At 32.4% G+C, this 27818-nt stretch overlaps 1 protein-coding gene across 1 annotated transcript; it reads left to right on the top strand.

Annotated features, from left to right (window-relative positions):
* Positions 1 to 592: 592 nt before the first annotated feature.
* LOC131843360 (uncharacterized) lies at positions 593 to 27818 on the top strand. The gene is made up of 15 exons (XM_059191988.1): positions 593 to 625; positions 5884 to 6054; positions 7529 to 7634; positions 9010 to 9080; positions 9652 to 9738; positions 10842 to 11070; positions 11682 to 11884; positions 12941 to 13193; positions 20453 to 21189; positions 21274 to 21434; positions 23474 to 24341; positions 25361 to 25468; positions 25557 to 25797; positions 26165 to 26370; positions 26667 to 27818. Exons 1-15 carry the CDS (start codon positions 593 to 595, stop codon positions 27816 to 27818), a joined length of 4626 nt encoding a protein of 1541 aa, XP_059047971.1.

Here is a 27818-nt window from a genome sequence, read left to right as displayed (position 1 = left end):
CGCGGCAACTTTTAAAAGTGAAACGTAACATTAACGAAACTCACCCGTACCATGCTATAGCGCAGATCGTATAGTGACAATTAATTATTAAAAAAGAAAGAATGATTTTTAGTATTTTTAAAAGGAAAACTTATTTGAGAGAACAATCGAAGGAAATGGTTAAGAAAATATAAACAAATTTTACATTATTTTTATTTCGTAGTTATTTATAAATAAAAATGTAGTACTCCCATTATCTATACATCTATACATATAAATAAAATTGGAGTGTTTGTTTGTAATATTGAAATAACCGTCTTTTACTAAATGCATATGAATATAAATACGGTACATACACCAAAATATCATTTTTTACTAATTTTATCGTTCTGTCTGTCAGTTTGTTCCGGCTAATCTCTGAAATGGCTGGACCAATTTTGACGGGACATTTTGGACAGGATTGTAAATGTACAATACTTGTTAGTTTTATACTAAAAAAACGAGAAAAAAAAATAGAAACCTCAAGTAACCCGATTTTTCCTAACCCATTTTACTTGTTCAATTTGTTTCGTATTCGCACAAGCTCTTGGTAGGTTCTTAATTTTACGGCAAAATGATGAGAGAGATGGTAGTGGACATGTTTGCCGTGAGCGAGCGAGGCAGATAGTGTGCCACGCAGTGAGACGGAGATGCGTCGTTTAAACGCATGCGAATGAAACAGATAGTCGCCATACCAAGCAAATGGCTACGCTGCCAGGCTGACACCAGTTAGTATCCAAAAGCACAGCACATCGTATTTTACAAAGATCCGAAATGCATCCGTTCCACGTACAACGAGTTCAAATTCTTCTTCCTCGATATTATCCCGAAAGGATTTCATTTTGTAGAATAATTGTACGGAGGCATACTGAAAATTTCCAATTCATCCAAAAAATTCTCTCTGGTCAGATGAATCTACACTTTAAAAATTGTGTCAGTTTGTGTAATACTTACATAAACTTACACAATTTAGTTACACAAGTGCGGTAATATTCATTATACTAAAGTCAGCCGCATACTCCTTTCCTTTGAAATGTTATAAAAAAGTGTACATTTTCCAGTTGAATAAATAATTCCATTGTAATAACGAATTTCATAGGAATAAACCACTTTATTTCTTCAATAATACATATATAGAATTCTCGTGTCACGGTGTTTGTAACAAAACTCCTCGGAAATGGCATGACCGATTTTTATGATATTTTGTAAGTATATTCAGTAGGTCTGTGTAAACTATTTTTCATACCCTTAAGTAATAAGGATGCTCCGCCTAAATTTCTTTTAATTAATAATATGTCATTCATTTATAATTTAAGAGCCAGGCTCTTTTCGATGGAACTCGTGCCACTTTCCACGATCTTCCATCAGGCTCTTTAAATATTGATATGAAACTATTTTTTCAAAAATATGTTTGATGTTGTTATGCCTTGGTTTTCCCCTCTTGCATAAATATGTACAAATCCAAATATTCACCTTTCTACCATCGACTCAATTTTTTAATAGCAATAGATAAAGTAGATAACCGAACAGCGTGTGCGCAATCAAAAGCAAATTTATTAAAAAGATAGGCAAATCAATTAATATTTATCGATTTACTCGAATTATATGGAATGCAATTATTTCATTACGTTCACTTGCTGCGGTACGGTTCGGATGGATCTATTTCTGTATTCTTAGTATAGTATCTATAGTATTTACGACTCAAATTTGTTTTATTGTGCGTATATATCCCACTAATGCAGTTTTATGATTACCATTCGAGAACATTGAGTGATACTAATTAATTCTAGTAAAAGTGTATTTTGCGATGTGTATGTTTTGTGCGACTGATATTAAAATGTTTATAAAATTGTGACAGTGTACATTATTTAGTTTTAGTGATACATCAGTTTTTTTGGTATTCTACTCTTTAAGTTATAGTGATTTTTAAAGCCTTAAATGTGAGTATTATTATTTTTTTTTTATTTATTAGGTCTACAAAACTGGATGTCTTACATAGTACATAACTTAATACACATAAAACAAACTATTTAAGTAACACATATTTGATGATAGACACAGCATGCATAACTTAATTTTTACACACACAAAATGACACTATACAATACACTGTTTCAATTTATTGACCGATAATAAGGTAAGGGATGTCAATCGTGTGCTTGAACTTGAACTTCTAAAGTATTATTTATATGTTTATTTGTTTGCAGAATAGTGTTACAAGTAGGTCTTACAATATGATTATTCGTGCAAAGTATTCAGCCTGCATACACACATGCAAAATTTATATACATTATTATTTTTAAGAATCGATTTTTTTTAATAATTGCTATAATTAAATTAAATTGTTTGTTTGACAACAAATAAAATTATTTTATACGTCAAAAAAATCCTTAATACTATAAAAACATTTTTCCAATAACCAATTATAAAGTCTACATTTAAAAGTCTAAAATGTTGCATATTTATGTCAGTTGGTAATTTATTTTAAATTTTAATCATCATGTTGTACCTTTTTTTTCTTTATATTCTATTATTGCTGGACATAGGCCACCCCCAAAGATCTCCATGACGATCGGTCCTGCGCTGCTCGCATCCAATGCCTCCCACCGATCTTGACCAGATCGTCAGTCCACCTTGCTGGAGGCCTATGTCCAGCAGTGGACGTCTTCCCGACTGCGATGATGATGATAATGATGATTCTATTATTAAGAAAGATGTTGTAATTCTGTAGTATTTTTCTCGTGTTTGACTGATCATTGGTATTTTTATATATTTTTCGTGTTAGGACTGGTAATTTGATATTTTTTTATTGAGGTTTTTGGGCTATTATCATGTGCTAAGACCTGTAACACTGCGACCTGTATAGATCTATTATGGTCGCTCTTTTAAGGAAGATGTTACTGACAGATGTACGGATGTTTAGGTTTTGTGACATTAGTATCCAAAATTCTTTATTTAGGTAACACAATTTTATCTACATTCTATAGTTGTTGGAGACTCCTTATAAGCATAGAGATGCCTGTGCCAGGAAGCTCCTCTTCCATAGCTTATATCATGCATAACTTTTGAAAACTATTTCCAAAATTATAATATTATAATATATTTAATTATAATAATTTTAATTTGTTACTAGTATTTACATAACCTAATTGTACAATTAAGAACCTAAAATTAAAAAGCTTAAAAAATATATAATATGATGACTAAAATATATTATTAAAAGGGGTCCCTTTAGGCAACGTTCCGAAGATACTGGCAGCGTTCCCTCTTTGAATAGCTAGACTAATTCTTTGTCCAAGGTAGCTGCCAGCTCTTCGGTCTTCTGTGATGTCGATTTTTATATATAATTCAATTTCAAAAGGTGGAATGTGTTATCTGCCAAATTTCTACACTTTTTAAACGGGGTACATGTTGTATCTTATTATAATTGTATATGTGGAATTATTAATAAATATTTATTTATTTTTATATTATTATTATATTATGCAATTATTACTGTTATAGAACTTACCTTCAGGTTTAAAATTTCTTTATAATAATAATAATACATCAGGACAATTCCCACAGCGTCATCTAGTCCCAAGCTAAGCAGAGCTTGTGTTATGGGTACTAGACAACTGATATAAACACATTTTTTTATATACATAGAGAACATCCAGACCGATATAAACAATCATACTTATGAACGCAAATGTTTGTACCGTGCGAGAAATCGTACCCGCGACCTTTGGAAGTGCGCTTCGATGTGCTAAACCGCACTTTACAATAATCAGCCGTAATACAACACAACATTTTTAACCAACCTCAAAAAAGGAGGAGATACTCAATTTGGCTGTATTTTTTAATGTTTAACATCGGCATATATAAGTCGACTTGTAAAAAAATATATTGAAACTACTAGATGAAACTACAACTTCATCTGCGTAAATAAGAAACCCTTACAACCATTGTTTTGGATTAAAAAGTAGCCTAGGTCCTTCCTCAGGCTCTGGACTATCCGTGTACCAAATTTAATTTACATCGGTTTATTAGTTTTGGCATGAAAGCGAGACAGACAGACATAGGTAATTTCGCATTTATAATATAAATAATGATTAGTTTAGTTGCAATTTAGTTCATAGAATTTTCGTCTTTACTTTTTTGAAAAAATGATCAGTACAAAAATGTGATATCATTGTTTTTAGTGTTGCAATCTGATGCCAATAGTTTGTCATCAAATTCGCCACATGTTTGTTTAATTATAAAGAAAGAAATTCAGTCGAGATCATTGCCAGTTGACTAAATTATAAATGTACTTGTCCTTCCCTGTTCATAATAGATAATAAAAATATAAAAGTGACTGATAAAGATAATTACTGAATTAATTCCATAAAAACAACTTCAGTCGTGACTCAATTAGACTGCAATTAACATGAATGATAAATATATATTAAAGTAATTTATAATACCTACGGGTACTTTAGCGAAGATGTATAAAAATATTAAAAATAATAATCTATAATAATCTCAGGACAATTCACACAGCGCCATCTAGACCCAGGTTAAGCTAGCTAAAGCTTGTGTTATGGGTACTGGATAACTGATACAAATACATAGATATTTTTTTTTCGTAAATACATATTATACATAGAAAACACCCAGACCGATCCAAACAATCATACTCATGAATACAAACGTTTGTGCCGTGCGAGGAATCGAACCCGCGACCATCGAACGTAATACGGTGTGCTAGACCGCTAGACAACCGAGGTCGTCAATACTTTCTATGCCAAGCTGTATTGAGTCGACTGGAAGAGATCTCTTCTAGAGTTAAGTCCTCCTTTGTTAATTTTAAATTATGTATCTAAAAAATTTATTTAAGTGCAATAAAGAATATTTAAATTAAAAGAAAATGTATGATTTAAAGTCGTATTCAACTAACGGTCTCGGTGGTGTACCATTTTAGGTATACCGTATTTACTTTCGATAGTCGCGGGTTAAATTCCTCGAGCGGTACAAATTTTTGTATTGATAAGTATGATTGTATGTGTCTCGGTATTTTCTATATATATTATGTATGTATTTGCTGAAAAAAGGTATTTAAGTATTTATATCACTTGTTTAGTACCCAGCATAGCTTGGGCTAGATGGCGCTGTGTGAATTGTTAAAAAACAAAAAAAAAAATAGCAATCTCACCTTTTTTAGTTGATTTAAAATATAATTCATGTAATATATATAAATTTATTTATAGTATAATATTCAATATAGTCGATTAAAATATAGATGCATATAATTTCGTTCATGTGCATGTGCATGTAATAGATGCATAAAATAAGTCATCTCATTAAATGTAATTTTAATATCTATGTACAATAATTTAATTTGACATTCGGTATCGTAGTTTCGTCGCAATATTTTAATTACATTAAGTTTCCAAACTATAACCAAACTCTATTAATTTTCTGATAAAGCCTCGTTTAGAGGCGAAACACGTGTCTCTATATAGGTGTAGATCTGATAAGGGTTGGAGTTTGATCGCTAGTGCGTAAGGTCACAACGCTTCCGGTAGCAGTGGTCAGGTTTCCGTACTGAATACTTGTTCTATAAATAAATAAATATATAATGCATAATCCTGAACAATTACCACAGCGCCACCTAGATCCAAGTTAAGCTAGCTAAAGCCTGTATTATGGGTACTAGATAAGTGATACAAATACATAGATTTTTTTTCGCAAATACAAGCAACAATCTTATTTATGAATACAAATTTTTGTGCCGTGCGAGGAATCGAACCCTCGATCATCGGAAGAAAAGTGGTGTCGTTTACCTCTAGACCACCGAGGCCGTCAAAAAATTCATTAAGCAATATAATAATTTCGTTTCAGATGCCGGTCCAACGGAAACTTTACTGCTATTTTATGTTCACTCTCATATTATGTGTTCATACAAATGCAAAAAATGAAACAGTAAAGATAGAATGTCCAATAGTGCAACACGGAAGCGGTCTCATGGAAGACAAAGATTGTAATAAGGATCTGGCTTGGTCCGATACAGACGTATGTAAAAAATTACAATATAGTATTACACACATGTAAATATTTACAATACAGTATTACACATATGTTAAAATTTACAATACAGTATTGTAATGTTAACTATGAAACTGAAAACATTGTATACTTTATATAGAAACTAGCTTTTACCCGCGGCTTCGCTCGTATAATTTCATTACTGGATGCCGCTGATTCATTACAACTTCATTACCAACTGCTAGATGACGCTAAAGTAGCAAAATGTTGATATTTTATTTTTTTGCATTTATAAAATATATATATATATATTTTAATAAAAAGTATCCTATGTTATATATATTTTTTTTTATCTCAGGACAATTCACACAGCGCCATCTAGACCCACGTTAAGCTACCTAAAGCTTGTGTTATGGGTACTAGATAACTGATACAAGTACATAGATATTTTTTTTCGTAAATACATACATATTATACATGGAAAACACCCAGATCGATACAAACAATCATACTCATGAATACAAATGTTTGTGCCGTGCGAGGAATCGAACCCGCGACCATCGGACGTAAAGCGGTGTGCTAGACCGCTATACCACCGAGGTCGTCGATTTATATAGTCTTGTACCTTCAAGAACATGTGTTCAAAATTTCATGATGATGGTTCAGTAGTTTTTGCGTGAAAGTGCAACAAACATCCCTTCTTTCACATTTATTATATTAGTAAGGCTATGTAATATTATGTTATCTGTGGTGAGGCTAAATATAAATTTACTTTAATGATAGCAATTCTATTCTAATCTAAATTCGAAAAGAACACTTGATTTGCAGAATTTTCTTAAGCAATTTCAATAACCGCAGTTTTTTTTCGGGCTACTGTAATGCTGTTGGCCTCACCTGGCCTTTACAGCTTCACCGGACGATAGAGAGCGAATGTAGATGGCACTCCAAACCAGCGGAAGGACTTATGGAGCGGCTGAAGGCTCTCACGAGACTCTCAAGAAACTCTCACCCGACGGATACGACTTTAGTCCGAGGGCACCGATGCTATGGGTTCGAATCACGGCTCAGGTTATCGTAATTCAAACGGGAATTGGAAGGGGGTTCGGTTGTTTATCGGATTACCTCCGATGGTCGCAGGTTCGCTTCCTAGTACGGTACATACATTTCTATTCATGAATATAGTTGGTTGGGTATTTTTTATGTATATTATGTATACATTTACAAAAAAATGTATAGGTATTTGTTACAGTTGCTTAGTACTAAGTTGTGATTTGCCAGTAAGCCGACCGATTTCTGATGAATTTGGTTTGTTTTGGCCGTTATCGTTATTGGAATGTCAGTCAGAAATGTTAATTAAGACTCAAAGTTATCTGATGTTAGATTTAAAGTCAAGAGTTTTTGTGTTCAATATATTGGAATACTATAAAGTACTATGTCGTAATAGGTTCTTACTATTATCTTTTTTCTTTGAATACTGTATTAATATAATGTATTGTTTTAGTATATGGAATACGATGAGTTATTGATAGTGAACAACAGCAAAATCTCCAATTTGGGTGATTTATCAGATATACACGTCGTGCAAAAAGTCGCAGCAAAAAAATCAGGTATAATATTATAAATAAATAATCTTAATAGCACGCTTGAAGAATCAGAAAGAATTACATAGTGTTTATTTGAATATTATCTAATTAGAAAATCTATCATAATTAGAAACCAAAGATGATGAATGAAAGACGACGAAATGTGAATATTGAGATGGATGTGTGGTATGACAAGCATGGATAAGATAAAGACACAGATGTACACATTTGAGGAACTCAAAAGTAACGTTTTGTCTTGGTATGGATGTATAACGGTATAATGCGCAGGAACAAAGGAGAATGTTTGACAGAAGGTGTTTAAAAATTTGAATGAATGTAAGGGTAGAAGAAGATATAAAAAGAGTTGGATGGAATGTCTTAAAGACGATATGGTGATAAAAGTAGTGATTAACTTATTAACATCTCGATGAGTATGAATGAATATAAAAGAAAGCGCAAAAGGTAATACGATAAAATTGAAAGAGAACAGGGTCTTCCACGACAGTGCCGTGGGCTGGGTCATTGGGCTCTCTAAAATATGATACAGTGCAACGATGCCTGGCCTAGCCGTTGTATTCGTGAACGCGTGATGCTTGTAGGGACTGGTCTGCACTGTTAACTATGACTGATTTATTTTGTTACTCAATTAGTAGTATTTATTTATTTTAATAGCAAGATTGACTGCTAGTTAGCAGTTTGTATTCGCACAAAATCTTTAATATGTAATGCTGAGCAACATTTATTTAAAAGAGTAACTATTAAATTTCTTTCTTGTCCTTGTGATGAATCTGATTTGCGAATGAGCGGTAGAATCGAAGAAGTATTATATGACTATTCAAAAGTGCTTGTATTAAGTTCCAATAAAGATTCAAATTTTCAAATTCAAATTCAAAATATCTTTATTCATGTAGGTCTATTACAGACTCTTATGATATGTCAAATCTACCGTCAGTTCGGAATGATATCGAGATGAGAAGAACTGACAAGAAACTCAGCTCGTAATTTTTTTCAAATAATAGTGGAACATGTTTATGATAAATACAGTTATTAAAATTCAAATTTGGGAGAATAGAGTGACCACCAGCATATGCTATCGCAAAGAACAAAAAATTTAATCAGTGTTCACAACCTGAACAGACCAGTCCCCACAAGCAGCACCCGTTCACGAGTATGACGTATGAGCCAGCCATCATTGTACTCAACCATATTTGAGGGAGCACATCGACCCGGCCCACCACGCCGCCACAAGTTTGAACTTTATAGCGAGCATGACTGTTTCAGGTTACTCCACTACGTCAATTATATTATTTACAGCATAGGCTGTACCGATCACAGTTTTCAGATTCTCTTTCTATTTCAAGATACAATCAACAAAATATAACCGATATAACTGTTGCAGATACATTCGACGCCATATTCTCTGGAGTTACTGACGATGATGAATCTAGTGGATCGATACCTCCACCGCAGGTATTATAGAACAAACTTTTTTCTATGTAACTAAAATAGGAAATAAGTCATGGAACCGCGTATATGGACAGTGGTAACTGTGGCTTTCATAGAGAAACAATGGCACGAGCATCAAGCAATGACCATGATACTGCTCATTTGTTACTATTCCAGAGTCCTACAAACTGGAGCATAATTTACGAAATAGCTATATAGTGACAGGAATAGGCCGGTCAAAACAACTCATTAAAATGACTTATGTATATTACGTCTCCTCGATTATTTCTATACCTCTTTTTCATTGTTTAAATAAGATTAGTGGAGACAGGTTTTAGTTAAACATTAACATCTTGATATTTCAAAAAAGAGTTGAGACAGATTTCAGAATGTCATTAACTTCTCGATTTTTCAAAGAATAGAAGAATGAGATTTACAGCCTACAATTTAACTTTTGACTTTAGATAAGTCAAAAGATCGACGTGCCTGTTTGTCCATATATTATTTCACGCTTCCTGTGTGAAATGAAGAGACTAATTTTATGTCGTGATTTGTTTTTGTTATGTAATATAATAATTAAATTACACTTATACAGGTAGAGGACATTATAAATGATCTTGAGAATATGCTGAACGGAACTGACCCCATACATATAGAAGATGTCGATCAGATATTTGATCAGGTAGGTTTTTTATTATACTTATTAACACTGTTTGTAAATTAATAGGAATGAAACTGTAGTGTAAATACAAAAAAAAACATTTTTGTGGTATTTCACAAACATCCTGAAATGACGTGTTTATAAAAAATGTACAAAAGACTACTGATTTTTGTTGATTAGATTGTGAAAGATAACAATTACGTCAATATTGTGAGAGATAATAATCGTTTAAATCGCCTTTTGAAAATTTCAAACTAACCGCTATCATACAATTTTATGATATATGAAAATCCACATTCTGATAGGCAACACAAAAGAATTGAACACAACCAGAGTGTGTTGAGGTTCATGTGTGTTTTCTATCAGATTTGCATTTAAATTTGAAACCACAACCTGTAGTCAATCCTTAATCTGTTCCATTAAGTTGGATACATTGTTTCGATTTAAAAACTATACTACTGTACCGATTTCGATTAAATTTGTTATTAGACGTAATTCTAATGACAATGATTATAAGCGGTAACCGTCACTCATATACATGAACAGCTGTAATCACGGACATCATGTTGTCAGGTCATACTGATGCGTTGCTATTGCAGCTATGCCTTTTGTCCTATAATTTCACTGATTACTCTGACCCTATAACCAAAACACACAACTTGGTGGCTGAAAGAGGTGAGAGAGTTTTGGTAAACGTATACTTGATGACGCATACCGTATACAAATATTCTGGAGTAACTTATATAACATAATGGACAGTAGGGGGTAGTTCTAAAAAAATGACGTGCATAAGAGGAAGACATTTAATTTCAATTTTACTTTTAATGAAAATTCAAATCTGGTACCCTCCGATCGATCAGCATTCAATTCAAACGGAGATCGATTGGACGACGGTGTGAGCTGAGATGTGAACACCTAGCAATGCCCTAAGACTAAAGTCGTATCCGTCAGGCGGGAACTGGTCTTCAGCCTTCGGTCTATAAGTCCTTCCGAGCGTGCCATCTGCACTCGTTTCCTATCGTTCCATGAAGCTGTAAAGGTTGGAGGCTGAAGCGGCTAACAGTATTAGACTAGTTCGACACAGCTAGTGTACATTATAATAATAATTTATTGTTATTTTATAGATCGAGGATCTTCTCAGTGGAGAAACGGAAGCATTCCCCGGTGAGCTAATACAGTTGCTCGAAAGACTTGGCTCCAGTGTGAATCTCGAGTCCTCCAATTCTGATATGATAGTGAAGAGTAACATAGCGTTGATGGTGGCCGATGCTAACTCTGATTACTCTGTGAGAGGACTCACAGTATCAGCAGAGGGTCAAAACTTCAATGATAAGGAATTGAAGTTTTTAAACGGTAAGTATTTTGAAATTTTACAAGATAGAATTTCCGTCATTTGTACGCTTGTTCGGTTTAAATTTTGCAACTGACTTTTTCTATAGTTATCCTTAACAATTGAGCTGAAAACTTTTATACACATTTATTTTGGATACCAAAACATGGTCAAATAAGTATTGTAAAGCCAAAATATTTATGCGAGCGCCCAATAATTATGTGCAAGCACGATACTTATTTGATTTTTCATGGAGAAGAACAGACCTGGACAAATTGAATCCTATTTCTGTTGTACTGAGTCTACTCTACGATTTTACGGTTTTGTTATAATGCACATTATATCGATTTCCAGACCTAGACACATCGATATGTAATTATCAGGATTTTCGTAGGATGGTAGTAGATTATTTAAGAAGTGTATAAAGTTTGGATTGTTTCCTTTTAATTGTTCATGTAATCTTCCTAAGCGAGCATATTGGGAAAGTGTTCGCTTACAATGATGTAAATAAATAAATAAAAGGCAGAATTTTCGACACGCTTAAATACTACTTTCACGGTAATTATCCCAGTCATCATCATCATCATCACAATTGACTACATACAATTAATTGGAATTGTTTTTTTTAATACAGGTAACGTCACCGAAGACATATTAGATTCAAATTTAAATGAAGTTGTCGTGAATCTCCCGGAATCACTATTGGATGGCCCAAAACGTATAAGTTTTCTATTATTTTCCGATGGCAATGCCTTACCTTACGATGGGGAGTTAGCAATTAACAGCCGAGTGGTTAATGTTAATATTCGGGAACCGACCCGAGTAATGAATGGAGAGGTAAGTTTATAAATGTTAGATACTAGCTGACCTGCCCTACTTTTACTACTTGTCTAAGCTATATTACTGTAATGTGTCATCAAAATCCGTTCAGTAGTTTTGGTCAATTTAAAAGTCCTCATATTAAGTTTATTTGAATAAACATTATTTCTATTTCTTATATTGCATCATACATTGTTTTTTAATGAAATTGGAATAGTAAATAAGCTTATTGCCCATCTGATGCAAAGTGGTATAAGCCAGTTTGTCCATATATACAAATACAAGCTCTGCTTAGGTTGAAACTAGATAGCGCTGTGTGAATTACACTGGGTTACTATTGTAATTGTATTACCCCAATACAGTATTTAAACTGAACCAAGAACTGCAAGCTGCTGCTGGTGGTAGAAATGTCTATACCTAACGATCAAAACATGATTTGCGGTTTTTAATATACACAGAGAGACACCCAAAATATTCAAAACAAAGACCTATAGGACACAAAGTAGGATAGTGTGCTGTATGGGACACAGTTACCTACATACATCAAAATAATAATTACATTTAATAATGTCTAGTAAGACAAATCCAACATTGTATACTAAGAACTGCCGTGTCTAAACTGTGTCACCCCACCTTACATATTCCTATTGTCATTTAGTATATAAGATCAATATTCTTATGTACATACAGTCAGTCTATTATCATCTATAATATATATTGTCTCGACCAACAACATCGTATTCATTTACCCGCAACATGCTGTATCGCTAGACCACCAATGTGTCGTTATGCTTTTGCCCTTTGAAAGAATAGAGAAAGAAAGAAAGAAATTTGTGATTTCATTTTAACAAAACAGTCTTATTTCTTTTTTCTTATTAATTTTCTTTGTAGTTGTATTGTTTTGTTTTTATTTTAGTCCACTAGGCTCAATAAAATTAAGAAAAAAATTTTCGGCACTCAATGGCTATTGTAAAAATTACTTTTATTTGTATATTTATATGTTTTTATAACGACTATTTGTTGGCAAAATAAAGAGAAAAAAAAACATAATATTTTTTTACTTTTGTTTGGCAGGTAGTAGACATTCATCTGAAGCCTTCAATAGTCCCAGAAAGAAATAGAAGACGATCTTGTGGTTATTGGGAGTACCTGGACGATGCTACGGGACATTGGTCGCAGGAGGGTTGTACGTTTATCTCCTCACAGAACTCAGCCCAATTAGACACGTGTAAATGCGAACGTATAGGACATTACGCTGAAATTTTGGTAGCATTACCTTCGTTTTCTGAAACTGATGATAATGCATTAAGAATTTTATCAATAACCGGTAGCAGTTTATCTATTTTTGGGGCTATCATTATTGTGTTTACAGGAATTTTATTCAGAGTCTGGAGATCTGATAGTAACAATCAAGTTTGGACTCATTTGACTGTTTCTTTATTCATTATGTCTGTTTGCTTTTTGGTCACTGTTTCCGTTAGATATATAGAATATAGTACATCATGTTTAGTTACTGGTGTCTTTCTTCATTATTCGGTATTGGTCTCATTCTGTTGGATATTTGTGGCGGCTATAAACTCATGTAGAGATTTAGTTGTATACTCTAGTCGTTCATCTCATAGCATTGCAGTAGCTTCTATTTTCTCCTGGGGATTTCCAATAATACTGATTGGTATATATGCAATAGCGGCTACGGAACCGTATATAGACCTTTTTGAAGAGAAGACACCAATAGGAAGATTCTGTTATCCATCTGGTTTAGGGTTGTTACTATCAGTTTATATACCAATGGCTGTGGTGTTATTGATAAATGTTATTTTATTCTTTTATGTGGTAGGTGTTGTGTCTAAGAATGGGCATATTGAGACAAATAGTAATGCTCAAGAATCAATTAGAAGTTCACGTTTGGCGTTTGTATTTGTTATTATTTATAGTGTACCCTGGATATTTGGATTTTTCGCTAACAATCTTGTACTAGCCTATATGTTTACTATAACGGTGTCTATTAAATGCTTTATTCTGTTTATTATATTAGTGTTTGGGGTTAAGGGTACAAGAGATCTATGGCTTTATAAATTGAGTATAAAATCATACGCTAGTAACCAACCACCTTCAAGACAGCTGCGACGTAGCTATAATTAACATGTGATTTAAAATAGTGTATCCATTGTATATGATTTCTTGATTTGTAATATATGTTTCTGTAGCATTTATATTACATACATTTTTCTTTAAAACGTTCTCAATTTCGTTATAACTTAGTTTTAAGCCAGGCTGAGTTATAAGAGTCGATCCCTCTTGTTTTTCTGCTCTTATATATTTTGTATGAGTGTAATTGTATATATAAATAATTCAGTTTCTTTGTATATATGTATATCTACGTTAAATGTAACATTTATAATTCTGTATTTAAACTGTCATTCTGTGATCTTCGTATTATTAGTTTAAACTAGATTAGCTACCAGCGACTTCAATCGCGCGAATTTGTTTTTAATAAATGTTATTAAATAAATGTAGCTCAAATTATTCCTTATAAAATGCGAGTGACCTGCGATTTAAAGTCCCGACAAAATTGGTCTAGATTTTGGAGAGATTAGCTAGTACAAAGAGACAGACTGACAGATTAATAAACAAATTAATTTATTTTCGTACAGGGAGCGTATAAATCCTCATTTTGCCATGTTTCGTAAAGTGTACTATGGCATCTATAGTGAACCAAGTCATAACAATATTGTGCTCGGAAATAAAAAACGGACGGTAGGGAAAAATTATAATACAATAAGAAAATTACATTCATAAGCGGCTAAAATGTCCTACATGAATAAATTATTTTTTAATTTGTATCAAATGGTAATGTTTACCATTACCTTTTACAATTAACATTACCGAGCACAATATTGTTATCACATGGTATGAAAGGTAAAACTGTCGTTATATAGTATTCGGTGCTACCTGTGTTTTTACTTATGTACATAGATATAGAGTCCCATATACCATTATTTATTATTCCAACTTACCACGTCTCAACTACTCTGCAAAACAAACGGCGTGAACTGAGAAAAAGAGAGAAAGTGTCTTCTAATGAAGCTCTCTCTTCAACAATTATTATATGCACAGAAAGAAGACATAAAGAGATCTGTTGTTATTTATGTTGTGTTATTATTTATTGTAATCACTGAATAAATATAAAATAAAATATCTAAGTTACATATAGTAATGTAGGTTAAATATTTAAAGTAATATTGTACATATTAATTATTATTATTATTCTTTATTATTAATAAGATCTAGTACTATCTTAAAGCAATATTTTCGAGGACTGTATATTGTCAAGTTAAGTCTTTAAAATAATGTTTTCGAGATACATCTTGAAAATACGTATTATCTAAGTATTACAGTAAAATTAGTACATACCTACTTTCTTGTATCCTCTTAGTTAAATCTAAGCTGATAACATGACAGTAGTAACAAGACGAACTTTTAATAATGTTTATAAGTTTATATAAACATCAATTATACGTCAATATCTTCGCGTCTTTCGTTCTTCTTTAAAAAATGTGTTTATAAGGCTAGCCTTATAAATACAGTTTTTATTATACCTTGAACGATTATATGGGTGTAATTAGTATAAGTATGTAATTTGTACAAATTATTCTAAAAATAATTTAAGGTATTATATCTGTATATAGTAAGACAAACGACATAGATTATATAAATATGTGCATATATAAACCGTTGTATCTACTTATTATTCAAATATCAACGATATTTATACAAATACATATTGTAGATATAAATAATTATTTTCAGTAAACAAAATACCCTTTCTACGCAGTAAGGCAGTGCTACGATGAACTGATCTAATTCCCAGATGCTATATTTTTATAGTTAGTCGGATATTAACATAGGTACAACGGGTTAAAATTATTGTGTGTGTATGTGTGTGTGTGTGTATGTAGTGTAGTGATAATAAGTATGTAAGTTAAATTAAAATAAAAATATATTATTATTGAATAAGTTCAAACCAAAGTTCCACAGCAACAGTCAATAAGTGTACGTATACCACGAGTGCTGTGTCTTGATCTTTTGTTGGACAATCTAGTGACGGTAGTTGAGAAAATTGCGGGCACCTACCGACATTCCATCGCTATACTCCAGTCAGCTCGTGATCACGGTTAGCGAAACCTAATTGAAACGTAATGTCTAATTATATATAACTCAAAGGTGTCTGACGTATTGATCTATCAACGCACAGCCCAAACCACTGGACGGATTGGGCTGATATTTGGCATGCAGGTAGATGTTATGACGTAGGCATCCGCTAAGAAAGGATTTTGATTAATTCTACCCCCAAAGGGATAAAATAGAGGATGAAAGTTCATATGAAACTTTGTCAATTTTAAACCGATCGGGCTGAGACTTTGCATGCATAAAGCTACTATGACGTAGGCATCTTCTAAGAAAGGATTTTGATAAATTCCACCCCTAAGAGGATAAATTAACGCGAGCGAAGCCGCGGGCAAAAGCTAGTTTATTATAAAATCATTGGGGTTAAGACTCGATACTAATAATTTGTATTAACCACGAAAGTTAAAAAAAGTATTACAATAAACCTTTTTTACTTGGAATCCTTTTTTAAATCGATCTAACGATAGAGGACAAGTGCCAGAGCGCACTCTATCATTTTGTGAATTTGTAAATGTTAGCTACGGTTAACAGCATTAGAATAGTAGGTAGATAGATAAAAAAAGGGATTCAAGTGGAGATCACACACCAAACTCTATTGAACGGATGTAGAACAATTCCTGGCAAGGGAGGTAAATTCCTCCCTTCATAATTACCGTAAAATTATTCGTGTTATGATCCAGATATAAATAATGTTTAAAAAAAGGTTTCGTTTAGAATTGTGTAAAGACATTTCATATTTATCATAGACGCTTACTGTTTTTTATACTTGTTAATTGCATTGCCACTGTTAAGGTAAAAAAATGATATAAATAATTTATTATTGTAATTTTTTTATCAATTGAATCATAATTACCTTTTGATATACATATCAAGATGCATTATCAAGAGAAATTAAATTAAATTAAAATTCCAATTCAATGATCGTTAATCCGACGTAATAACGTTAAAGTACGAGCCATAAATGAGTTTATATGTCTAATTCCTAAAGTACAGGTTAGGAACACTGATTAGACTTTTTGCCTTTGCAATAACATATGCTGCTGGTCACTCTATTCTCCAAAATTTGAATTTAAATGACTCTGTATTATTGTAAACATGTATATATACGAGCTGAGTTTCATGTCAGTTCTTCTCGTCTCGAAATCATTCCAAACTGACGGTAGATTTGATTTTATCATAAGAGTCTTTAATAGACCTACATGAATAAAGATATTTTGTATATGAATTTACACGGTTCATATATTACAATAAGTTAACACGTATACAGCGAAAATATACACTACCTTTTTATAATTGTCTGTAATAAATATGGTACTAGATTTGAGTCCTGAAATGAGTATCTAGACACGCGGTAGCGTGTCAAGCCGAGTTTCAAGTAAACTGGCAAGCAGCACCGTGTGTATATTTACACGAACCATTTGGAGCCACTTTTGACCCCCTCATAACTCAAAAACTCTTTCACACAAACCTGTCAAATTTGGTTCATATATTGAGACTTGCGAGATAAATATGTGTTCCAAATCTCATAAACATATCTCAAACGGTTATTTAGATATTAATGTCCAAAAATCGTCATTTTTATCACTGATCAACTATAGATCAAAATTATAACCCACTTCCAGATGACCTAGGAAGTTCAAATTTGGCATGCAGATAGGTAATTAGGTGAATATAAAGGAAAAAATGCGAAATATACTGTAGCCTTCGCAAGTTCTAAACATGTTACTTGTCGGTTCCTATTTTAATATTAGTAGTAACTAGCAATCGAAAGTAATAATTGGTATATGAGAACTGGCCAAGTTGGAACTTAGGCTACAGTATATTATCCTAAGTTATAAGAAGAAATGATATTTTATATTGTTATAAATACATTTCAGGACAGACCATTGAACTTGGCACCCATTTAGATCTCATCTCTTTTGTCGTAGAAGTCAACAATCAAGGCATATATCATAATATTAAACTCGGCTATCATTTCACATTTATGTTTTTGATGGGATTAATTTATAACTGGCTATACCCACGACTTCGTCCGTAAAACAGTGATCTTGATCAAATATTAAAAAATATTTTATAATCTAACCCAATAAAAGCCAAAGTCCAAGCTTGAAATATGACGAATTTCCATAAAACTTACATCATTTTCCATTTTATTTTACCCCTTTAAGGGTAAAATTTTTACAAACTTTGAATTTCATATTTATTTATATTTGATCAACAAATATGTAAGTTTCAAGCTAGCTAGGTTTAAAACTGTCGATTTTTCCGTATAAATTTTCAACTCCCCTTTCAAACCCTTACAATCCTTTTTTCACATTAAAAAGTAGCCTACGTCGTTTCTCAGGGTCTACACTATCTGTGTACCAAATTTCATTTAAATAGGTTCGGTAGTTTTGGCGTGAGATATAGACGTGAGAGATAGATTGAAATCATTACTGAGTTGCTCCCGCGTGTATATGTTATATAATCAATCTTACGCGAAAGTTTGTATGATGGATAATCTTATCCATCATACAAACTTTCGCGTCTTACATCTGGATGGATGGACAAAAATTTTATTTTCCCATACAAACTGTTCGTACCTGTCAAACGGTGTTCGTTCAGAAATTTTCAACGTAACTAAAGTTCAAAAAACCCATGTCATATTATTTAATTCTGTTTAATTAATATGTATAATTTTAAATTAACTTTTATCTACATCAAAATTACTGAAGTACGTAAGTACTAGTGGTACTTAGTATACTTGATAAAAGTTAATCAATTCCACGAATCATAAATCGTAATCATATTTATATGTATATCTTATAGGTACACACTTTTATTGATTACTATATTAAATTGTATTAATTACAGATGCCAATGTTGTGGAATTTTATTTGCAGATATCAGTTTGTTAATCTTATTAATTAATATTATAAACGCGAAAGTTTGTGAGTATAGATGTTTGTTAATCTTTCACGCAAAAACTACTAAACGGATTATGTTGAAACTTTATAATAATATAACTTATGCATCAGATTATGTTTTTACAGCTATATACCTGTATAGCTTATACATCAGAATACATTTTACAGACATAGTCTAAATTTTTTATTGAAATTTAATGTAGGTGAATCCGCGGGCACAGCTAGTAATAATAATAACTGCCATTGAATACCTGTAGAACTGTCCGCAAATTATGAAATGGTAATAGATGAAAATAAAACAACACCTATCATATAAATGAAAAGGACTACAATAAGTACATAACCACTGTTTTGGCAGATTAGTGGTATACTTTTTATTTTATTTATTTATTTAATTCAGGCTACATGGCTCATATTATAAATACCTTATAGACTAACATACATAAGAAATAATAATAAAATATGTAAATAAAATTGTCTCTATGGTCACGGCACTGACGACGGCAATCTGCCACGGTAGCGCCGATAGACCACCCCCGTCGGCCAGTAGTCCTCCTTCATGAAGGTGGGCAGCATGTTGGTGGGGACCCGGGCCACGAACGCTTTGAAGCTCGCGTTGTGACTCGATTCCAGCTGCGTCACCTTCAATGTCAGGTTACTTTTAGACCGGATGTAGTCAACAATGTCCTGTTCCTTATATGGTATACGCCACAAAACGTAAAATATCAGATAAAGTTGAAAAAAGTAAAGCGATCAAAAATAATATTTAGCATTACTTGCACTAAAAACAACTAGGTTGTTAGTTGTTGAACAGAAGCACGTCGTTACTCTGAATACTTGCAAGTAATTAACAAAACGTAGCAATATCGCTAAGCGATCTCTTGTATTGCTTGTATTAAGATTTGATAAAATACTTATGAAATAAACAAACAATGCAAAAGGGAAAAATATATACTACTAAATTCTCGGCATTGCTATTGTATATAATTTTTTACAATTAAATCTATGAAATATTTTGCGGTTAGTTTTTTGTAGTTGGCTTTAGCTTGGTATAGATATTCTAGAGTTACATTTAACCGAAAATATTGGGGGCGAGCCATCAGTGGCCTCATGTATCAATTTGGTTTATTACATATTCTATATTTTTTAAACAATTCCGACCCGACTTAGAAGTTACCATAGCAAATCATTTGGTACCAATTCGCTCAAATAATACTTATTGCAAGTGAAATAAATAAATAATCTAAAGTTTTCTAGATAAATATCAACAGTATACATAATTATACTTTTAGTAACTGTTTAGACAATGTCAAATTTTAGCTCGATTAAGTAAGTGGTCATGTTCTATTGTTTATTATGATCTCTGTGATAAGATAAGTATGGATATATTACAGAGCAAGCGATGTTTGCCGTTTTCTATTTCAAATGCATTTCCAACGTCTAATTACCGCTTATGTGCTTTACATATATTTGTATTTAACATGTATTCTAGAAGCTAAGAAATCTGAAACAGTGTTGTGTCCGATTGGATTTAAAATAACCTACAATGAAAACAGTGGACACTATGTATGCTACAAACGAAAATTGGAAACATTCGCAAATATATTTAAAAATTGTGACGGGAATTTGTATTCGTCGAAACTGTATCGCAGTCTAAATATTGATGAAACTGAAATAGATGACGATGAGCCTGATGGATTGGATGAGGTGTGGGCTGAATACAAATCATTATATCCAGGAGGACCATTTATTAGTACAGCACTTAATAAATATGAAGATACAATAATCGATAATGTAACATATTATCCAGATTTAGATATATATCAAGAAACATGTCTAATTGTAAATAAACTTGGACTATTTACAGCAGTAGGATGCGATGAAAAGCATTATAGATATTGTATAGTGAAGCCATATGACGTAAAAGAAGAAACAAATCAAACAGGCTGCGATCAGGATTACCAGCTGTATCAAAGATTCAATAGTCCTATAGAATTATGTGTATTTGATGTAACAAATGAAAAAGAAGAACATATAGAAGCAACGTGGAAACAGTCGCAAAAACTTTGTGCTAAATATGGTGGAGCATTGCTATCTAGAGGATGGCAGTATTCTAACTTTCATCTGTTCAATAAAACAAATGCAAGCACACCGATATATCCATTGGGTATGATTTGGAATCGTGAAAGGAAAAAACATAAACATGTAGCTGATGACAATTTCGAAGAAGTGCGTTTGCTTTTTAAATTTATTTCATTTTGTAATAAAAAACTGATTATTTTTTTAACTCACACTAAGTACAAATTGTTTCAGAAACCTGATCTAGTTCCGGTGTTGAATAATAACGATATTGTATTTATGGCGATTCAAAATGAAACTTGGAAACTTATCAATAGTTCTTTCATTTTTAATAATATAATTTGTGAACGTCCAATACAGCAAAGAAATATATTAATGGAACTCATCAATCACACGTAAGTAGATTAACTGATTTTAAAACAATATATTATCAAGTAAAAACGTAACGTGACGATTCTACAATATTTTAATATTTCCTAAAAGCAGACTGCCTTTTGTTTTTTTATAGCTATATTACATTACTACAGATTATCTGATTTAGGCAGGCGTTTGGATTAAATAGTATTATTATTATAATAAATAGAATATAAGAAAATAATAAATAAAAAATGTATTTTTTTAATGGATGATAATGGAGTGGTGGTCCGCCTGCACTAACGGTTTATGCTGGCGGGGCACCAGTGAACGATAAGATAAACATCATGTCAGTTAGCTCATCATCAACAATTGACCAATATATCACGTTGGTTTTCTGTTAGAACTAGCATGGTACATTGTTAGCAATGAGTCATCTGTTCAGATTACTAACAATCATGTCATGTCAGTCATGGATCAAGTGGCAAAGGGGTAGCCCCTTGATCCATGACATCTTCTTAACGCCAACTACTTAATGATTAGAGTATACTGGTTTCACTGTATCATATGTTGGTTTGAATATATTATTTACTAGCTGTACACACGACATCGTCCGCGTGGAATTTAACTTTATTTTTCTAAAATAAAAGTAGCCTAAGTTGCTCCTTAATACATCAGCTACCTGCCAAAATCCCCTAAAATCTGTCCAGCCTTTTCAGAGATTAGCCAGAACAAACAGACCGACAAAAATTATAAAAAGTAGTTTTTTGGTGTGTATGTACCGTATTTATATTCATATGCATGTAGTAAAAAACGGTTATTTCGATGTTACAAATAGACACTCCAATTTTATTTATATGTATAGATTTACTACCACCTTTCGTTAGTTGGCGTTAAGATGATGTGACGTAAATATGACACTTGAAATATTAAACATAAATATTTTTCGCATTGCTATTCTTAAGGATTCTAGGTACTCTACTGATTTCACTATCAGGTAACCATTTATCTGAGCTTTTGATGGCTTTAATAATAATATAACAGACGTTGGTAAGATAGAGGTAACCACGTAGATGACAGATCAAAGTCTCCCTCTGGTAACTCGGTTGTAAACGATGATGGTAATACATTTTTATTTGTTTAATTTGAAAGATTGAAAACCAAAGAAAGTTCAATTAACATATTTATTTAATTCTAATTACAATTAAGACTCTCGATTGATTCGACTTATAACTATATTAACCTATTCGGATGCGCGACTAAATCTAGAGAGTCCATCCATTTGTATTCTCGTACCTCTTGCATGCCGTTCTTTTAAGTCATTTACTCTTGGAAAGTATGGGATACTTTTCTTCCTTTTCAAGAACAATAGCTGTAACCATGCCGATTGTGTCACTACTAGTGGGTAGTTGTATGGATTTAGGGGTTTGTACCCGTAACATCTTAATGTTTTGTAGTTTATGTTTAGTTATATGTTTGTCATCCAGTAATAAAGTATAATTCTGTAACAAAACTTAAAAAGTATCTGACATAATCTCAAATTTTATCTATTTACAGTAAAATATATAGGGACTGGTCTGTTCTAATCACTACGACTGATTTCCTCTTATTTAGTTGTTTAACCAGTTGGTTGTATATTTAATATTTTTTCTATTTGAGTATTTAATTGAATTAGTGCTAATTGGTATTCACACACTTCAACTTAAAACAAATGTAAAGTAACAATAAAACTATTTAAAAGAGCAACACGCAAGTTTCTTACTCGTTCTTCTTGTGATGAAACAGCTTTCCGAATCAACGGTAGATTGAAAAAAATGTGGTGACTGTTCAAAAGTGCTTCAATGTAAGTTTATTTGAATAAATGATTTTCTATTCTTATTCTATTCTAATACTTTCTCACTAGCATATGTGGTTAGGTAAGCCCGCCTAGGTATAAATTGAAATCAGTGCTAGGCGCCCATCAATCCAGCAATAGCTGAGTTTATATCTATTGCCAGTCATTTTATAAAAAACTTTTTATAACTATGTCACTGTACTATTGTTGGTAGTAATAGATTTATTATTATTATTTTATTTTTAGAAACCAAATATTGTTAGCTGTTAACAATATGGATGACGTAAGAAATATCTACTGTTACACCGACTCTGAAACTTACTACCCAACTAAAGTAAATATTCTTAAAGATATTAATAATAGTAGTAATTCAAATATATATTATAGACTATTATTAGTAAACAATGGTTATTATTGGTGCATTCACATCGATCCCGATAACTTCCACGTCACTGAAACACAGAAAACTCTCTTCCTTGGTGACAAGAAATTATTAGCGAAACAATATGCAATTAAAATTAAACTCTATAACGAATATTCACTTAAAGATATTGAGGAAATTAAAACTATTTGGCAAGAAAAGTTCAAAAGGTCCATTTCATTTAGAAGAAGAAATGTTAACAAGAACGGAGTTGAGAGTATTAAGAATACAAACTTGAGTAAACATCTTGAAACAGATAACTTAAATTTGGATGACACTAGTACTATTTCAAATATTAAACTCAAAAGGATCTATATAGACAAACGAACAGTTCTATTCCATGTACAAATTAGTGAAGATATGATACCATTTGATATAGCTAAGACAGAAGATGCTGAAGTGCTGTCTGTGAAACCAGTTTACTATTGCGATGGACTTGATGTAGTAACACCGTTGTCTACGAAATTGGAAATGGAAATTGGAGATAATTTTACATCTTTAATCAGATGTAATACATATAAATGCGTAGGGAATTTCAATGAAGGTGTATCATTAGTAAAGGAAGGAAATGCCTCTGACTGTGTTAAGAGTAGCTCTCTTATATACGAACTTGGGAATGTTGAGCAATTTATAGCGAAAAAACAGAATCGTACAAAAACTAATGCAATTGGAACTAGATCATCTGCCTTGACAGTGAGTATGGCATATTGTATTTGTGTCTATGTATATAAATAAGTAAAATTGAAGTATATGAATATATATATGTATTTATAATTTAAAATAACAGCATTTCACTAAATATGAAACTATGTATGGTACGTACATGTAAAAATTAAAATTGTTTTTGTCTGTTTCTTTGTTCTTGCTTATCTATGACGACTGAACTGATTTTGATGAGACTTTCACTGGCAGATAGTTAATATTATACAGAGTAACTTAGGCAACTTTTATTTTAGATTTTTTAATTTCATAAAAAATGTAAATTTCACGTAGATCAAGTCGCGGGTAACAGCTAGTTATCAACAAAAAAATTGTTTAATTTAATTTATGTTAATTAGTATAGAAGCTGTGTATTTTATTCCATATAATGTAGTCTTTTTTACTACGATTTTCGAAAATAAGCATACGGCTCATATGCTTATTTGCCTGCATGGTAAACGGTTACCTATGGACCCCTGAGAAATACCAGAGGTGCGCGTACATTATACATCTATCTTCCAAGATATCTGCGACCTCGTCTGCTTTCTAGAAATAACACATGTCCATCCTCTTTATTTCCGTTCTTGCAACATCCAATTTTATTACATCCGTTCAACTAGACAATTGTTAAAATATAACAAATAGATGGATTGACAGTCAAAATTTCGCACCTTAATAAGGTATGAATAAAAATCTTAAAGTAAGTAAAAGATTGTTTTAAATAAAGAAAGAGTTACACTTTTATTTTAGTTAATGTTTTCAGTCATAAATCTTATATATTAAATTCTCGTGTCACAGTTTTCGTTCCCATACTCCTACGAAACGGCTTGACCGATTCTCATGCATTTTGCGAGCGTATTGAGTAGGTCTGAGAATCGGCCAACATCTATTTTTCAGCCCCTTAAATGTTAGGGGTAGTCCACCCCTAATTTTTTTTTTATTTTAAGGCAAAACATCGTTTGCCGGGTCAGCTAGTTAATATATATATTTATTATGAATGATGCATGTTTCAGCCTGAAGATGAGATTGATCAAGTGTTACATGATTTGGATGTGCTGCTACAAGATGATGGTTTATGTTTAGCAGTAATGGAAAATCAAATAGATAGCACATTTGACCGGGTATGTATCTAATAAATTAGATAATTTGTTTGTTATAATTAACTAAGATTCTAATATGAATTATACATATAAATTTCTTAACTTACAGGTGAATAATTTATTACAAATCGAAGGGGATTTTAATATTCCGAGTCAGTTACTCCACAAGTTAGATAATTTTAGTTTAAGGCTTAATTTGAATGGTAATAAGACTGGCGAAATAGTTCGAAACAGTATTGCAGTACTGATAGCAGATGCTGGACCTGACAATCCTATCAGGGGAATAAAAGTCGCCGTCAGAAATTCAAGCATGGATTTCTTTACATCTGACTCATTTCAGTTCCTAGTTGGTAAGTTCGTTTAACAATAATAATAAAGACAGAACAGGAAGTGCCATCTAGTCAAGCAGGGCTTGTGTTATGGGTACTAGACTACTGATATAAATACTTAGATATATATTTTTTGTAAATGCTTACATAATATACATAGACAGGGGTGTATGAACTGTCACTAATGAGGATAGTAGTCCCATTATTAGCAATGTCTTTTATGATAAATTCCTCATACCATCATGTCCAACTAATATATTGAAATTGTGATACTACGGTCTCGTCCTTTCTTAGGCGCATACAAGTTCTGCTCTTCAACACTATGGCTGTGTACTAGACATGTAACAAGTAAGTTTTAATACAGAAAAAAATATATATTAACTTACAGGTGAAATGAACTCCACACAGCTATTCACAAACAATACTGACACCGTCGTATATTTACCCAAGTCAGTAACCAATTCACTGCACCGTATAGGATTTCTAGTATTCCTGAACGAACGCGCCTTCTATACTACAAATACTGATAATACAGTTAATAGCAACATAATCAGTGTTAATGTTGAGAATATCACGGCTTTTGAGAATGAAGAGGTGAGTTTTAAATACTATTATTTAAACATTGAAGAAAAAGATTCAATACAATATGAAGGCAGCGTAACATAAATACAGAATGACGCCGAAATTGACCTGGCATTATCAGTTTACAATGATATAGACATACGTAATTTCTTTGCCTTTCTTATTAGGGATAAGACAATGCATCTAAAATAGAGAAATTAATATTACTTCTTCACTTGACACTTTCAATATAGTTTTTGAATGAGATCATTAAAATAAAAATCTTTTCTAGCAAATATAACAATAAAATAGTTATTGTAAATTTTTAGGTGATAGATATTTATCTACGCCCGTTGGTGAAAGATCCAGGCAACAGCATGAGTCGCAAGTGCAGCTACTGGCAGTTCGCAGAAAATAACACTGGATACTGGTCAACAAAGGGCTGCACTTATGTGAAGTTAACCGACCCACATACTATCGACACTTGCCGATGTAACCACCTGACGCATTTCGCGGAAGTGCTTGTTACATATAACCTAAAGTCGAACCACGATTCGGTACTCGAAATTATATCTATAGTAGGATGTTCATTATCTATATTTGGTACCCTTTCTATTATATTAACGGCTACAATGTTTCGAGTATGGCGAAAAGAATATAGCAACATAATTTGGCTTCAACTTTGTGTAGCTATATTTCTTTTGAAGTTGTGTTTTATACCCATAGCTGTTATAGATTTTAAAGGTCATCTCATTTCATGCTTAATAGTAGGAATAACGTTGCATTACGCTTTATTAGCTACTTTCTGTTGGATGTTAGTAGCAGCTATAGTGTCCTATAGAAGACTAGTTTTAGTTTTTGCCAAAGATCTCTCACATAAATGTTTGAAGGCATCGGCTTTTGCATGGGGATTTCCTTTTGTAATAGTGGGCATTCTTGTATCTGTCAATTGGCGAAATTACACGGTGTATATGGAAGATGTAACTTTGAAGAGGAAGTTCTGCTATCCTTCAGAATATGGATTATGGTTTGGGCTGTATTTACCTGTTGCCGCTATGTTACTTGCAAACTGGATTTTATTCTTTTTAATAATACAATCTGTATTCCTTTGTAAGAAGGTGCAGAGGTTCGGAAGTTCAAATGAGGCCTTAAGGTTCGCTTTTGTCAGTTGTTTGCTTGTTTTTCTATTCGGCTTGCCGTGGGTTTTCGGTTTCTTCGCTTACAATATAGTGGCCGCTTACTTTTTTGTCATCACTGCTACTTTTGAGGGGTTCATGCTGTTTATTTTTATAGTTTTAGCCAACAGACAAACCAGAGATCTTTGGTTAAACAAGTTAAATATAAAACAGAATCAAAAGATGCTTCTCATGTCCCCTAACAATAACTGTGGAGTTATGAAACAGAAACAAGATTTATTTTGTTCCTCTGCAGCAAATATATGTGCTAGGAAAGTATTTAATATAGATTTACCAGAAATATAA

Source organism: Achroia grisella, unplaced genomic scaffold (assembly GCF_030625045.1).
Source record: "Achroia grisella isolate CSIRO2021 unplaced genomic scaffold, CSIRO_AGI_Agris_v1 utg30203, whole genome shotgun sequence".
NCBI lineage: Eukaryota > Metazoa > Arthropoda > Insecta > Lepidoptera > Pyralidae > Achroia > Achroia grisella.
Note: the sequence above shows the minus strand (reverse complement) of the source record. Positions and strands in the feature narration are given on the sequence as shown.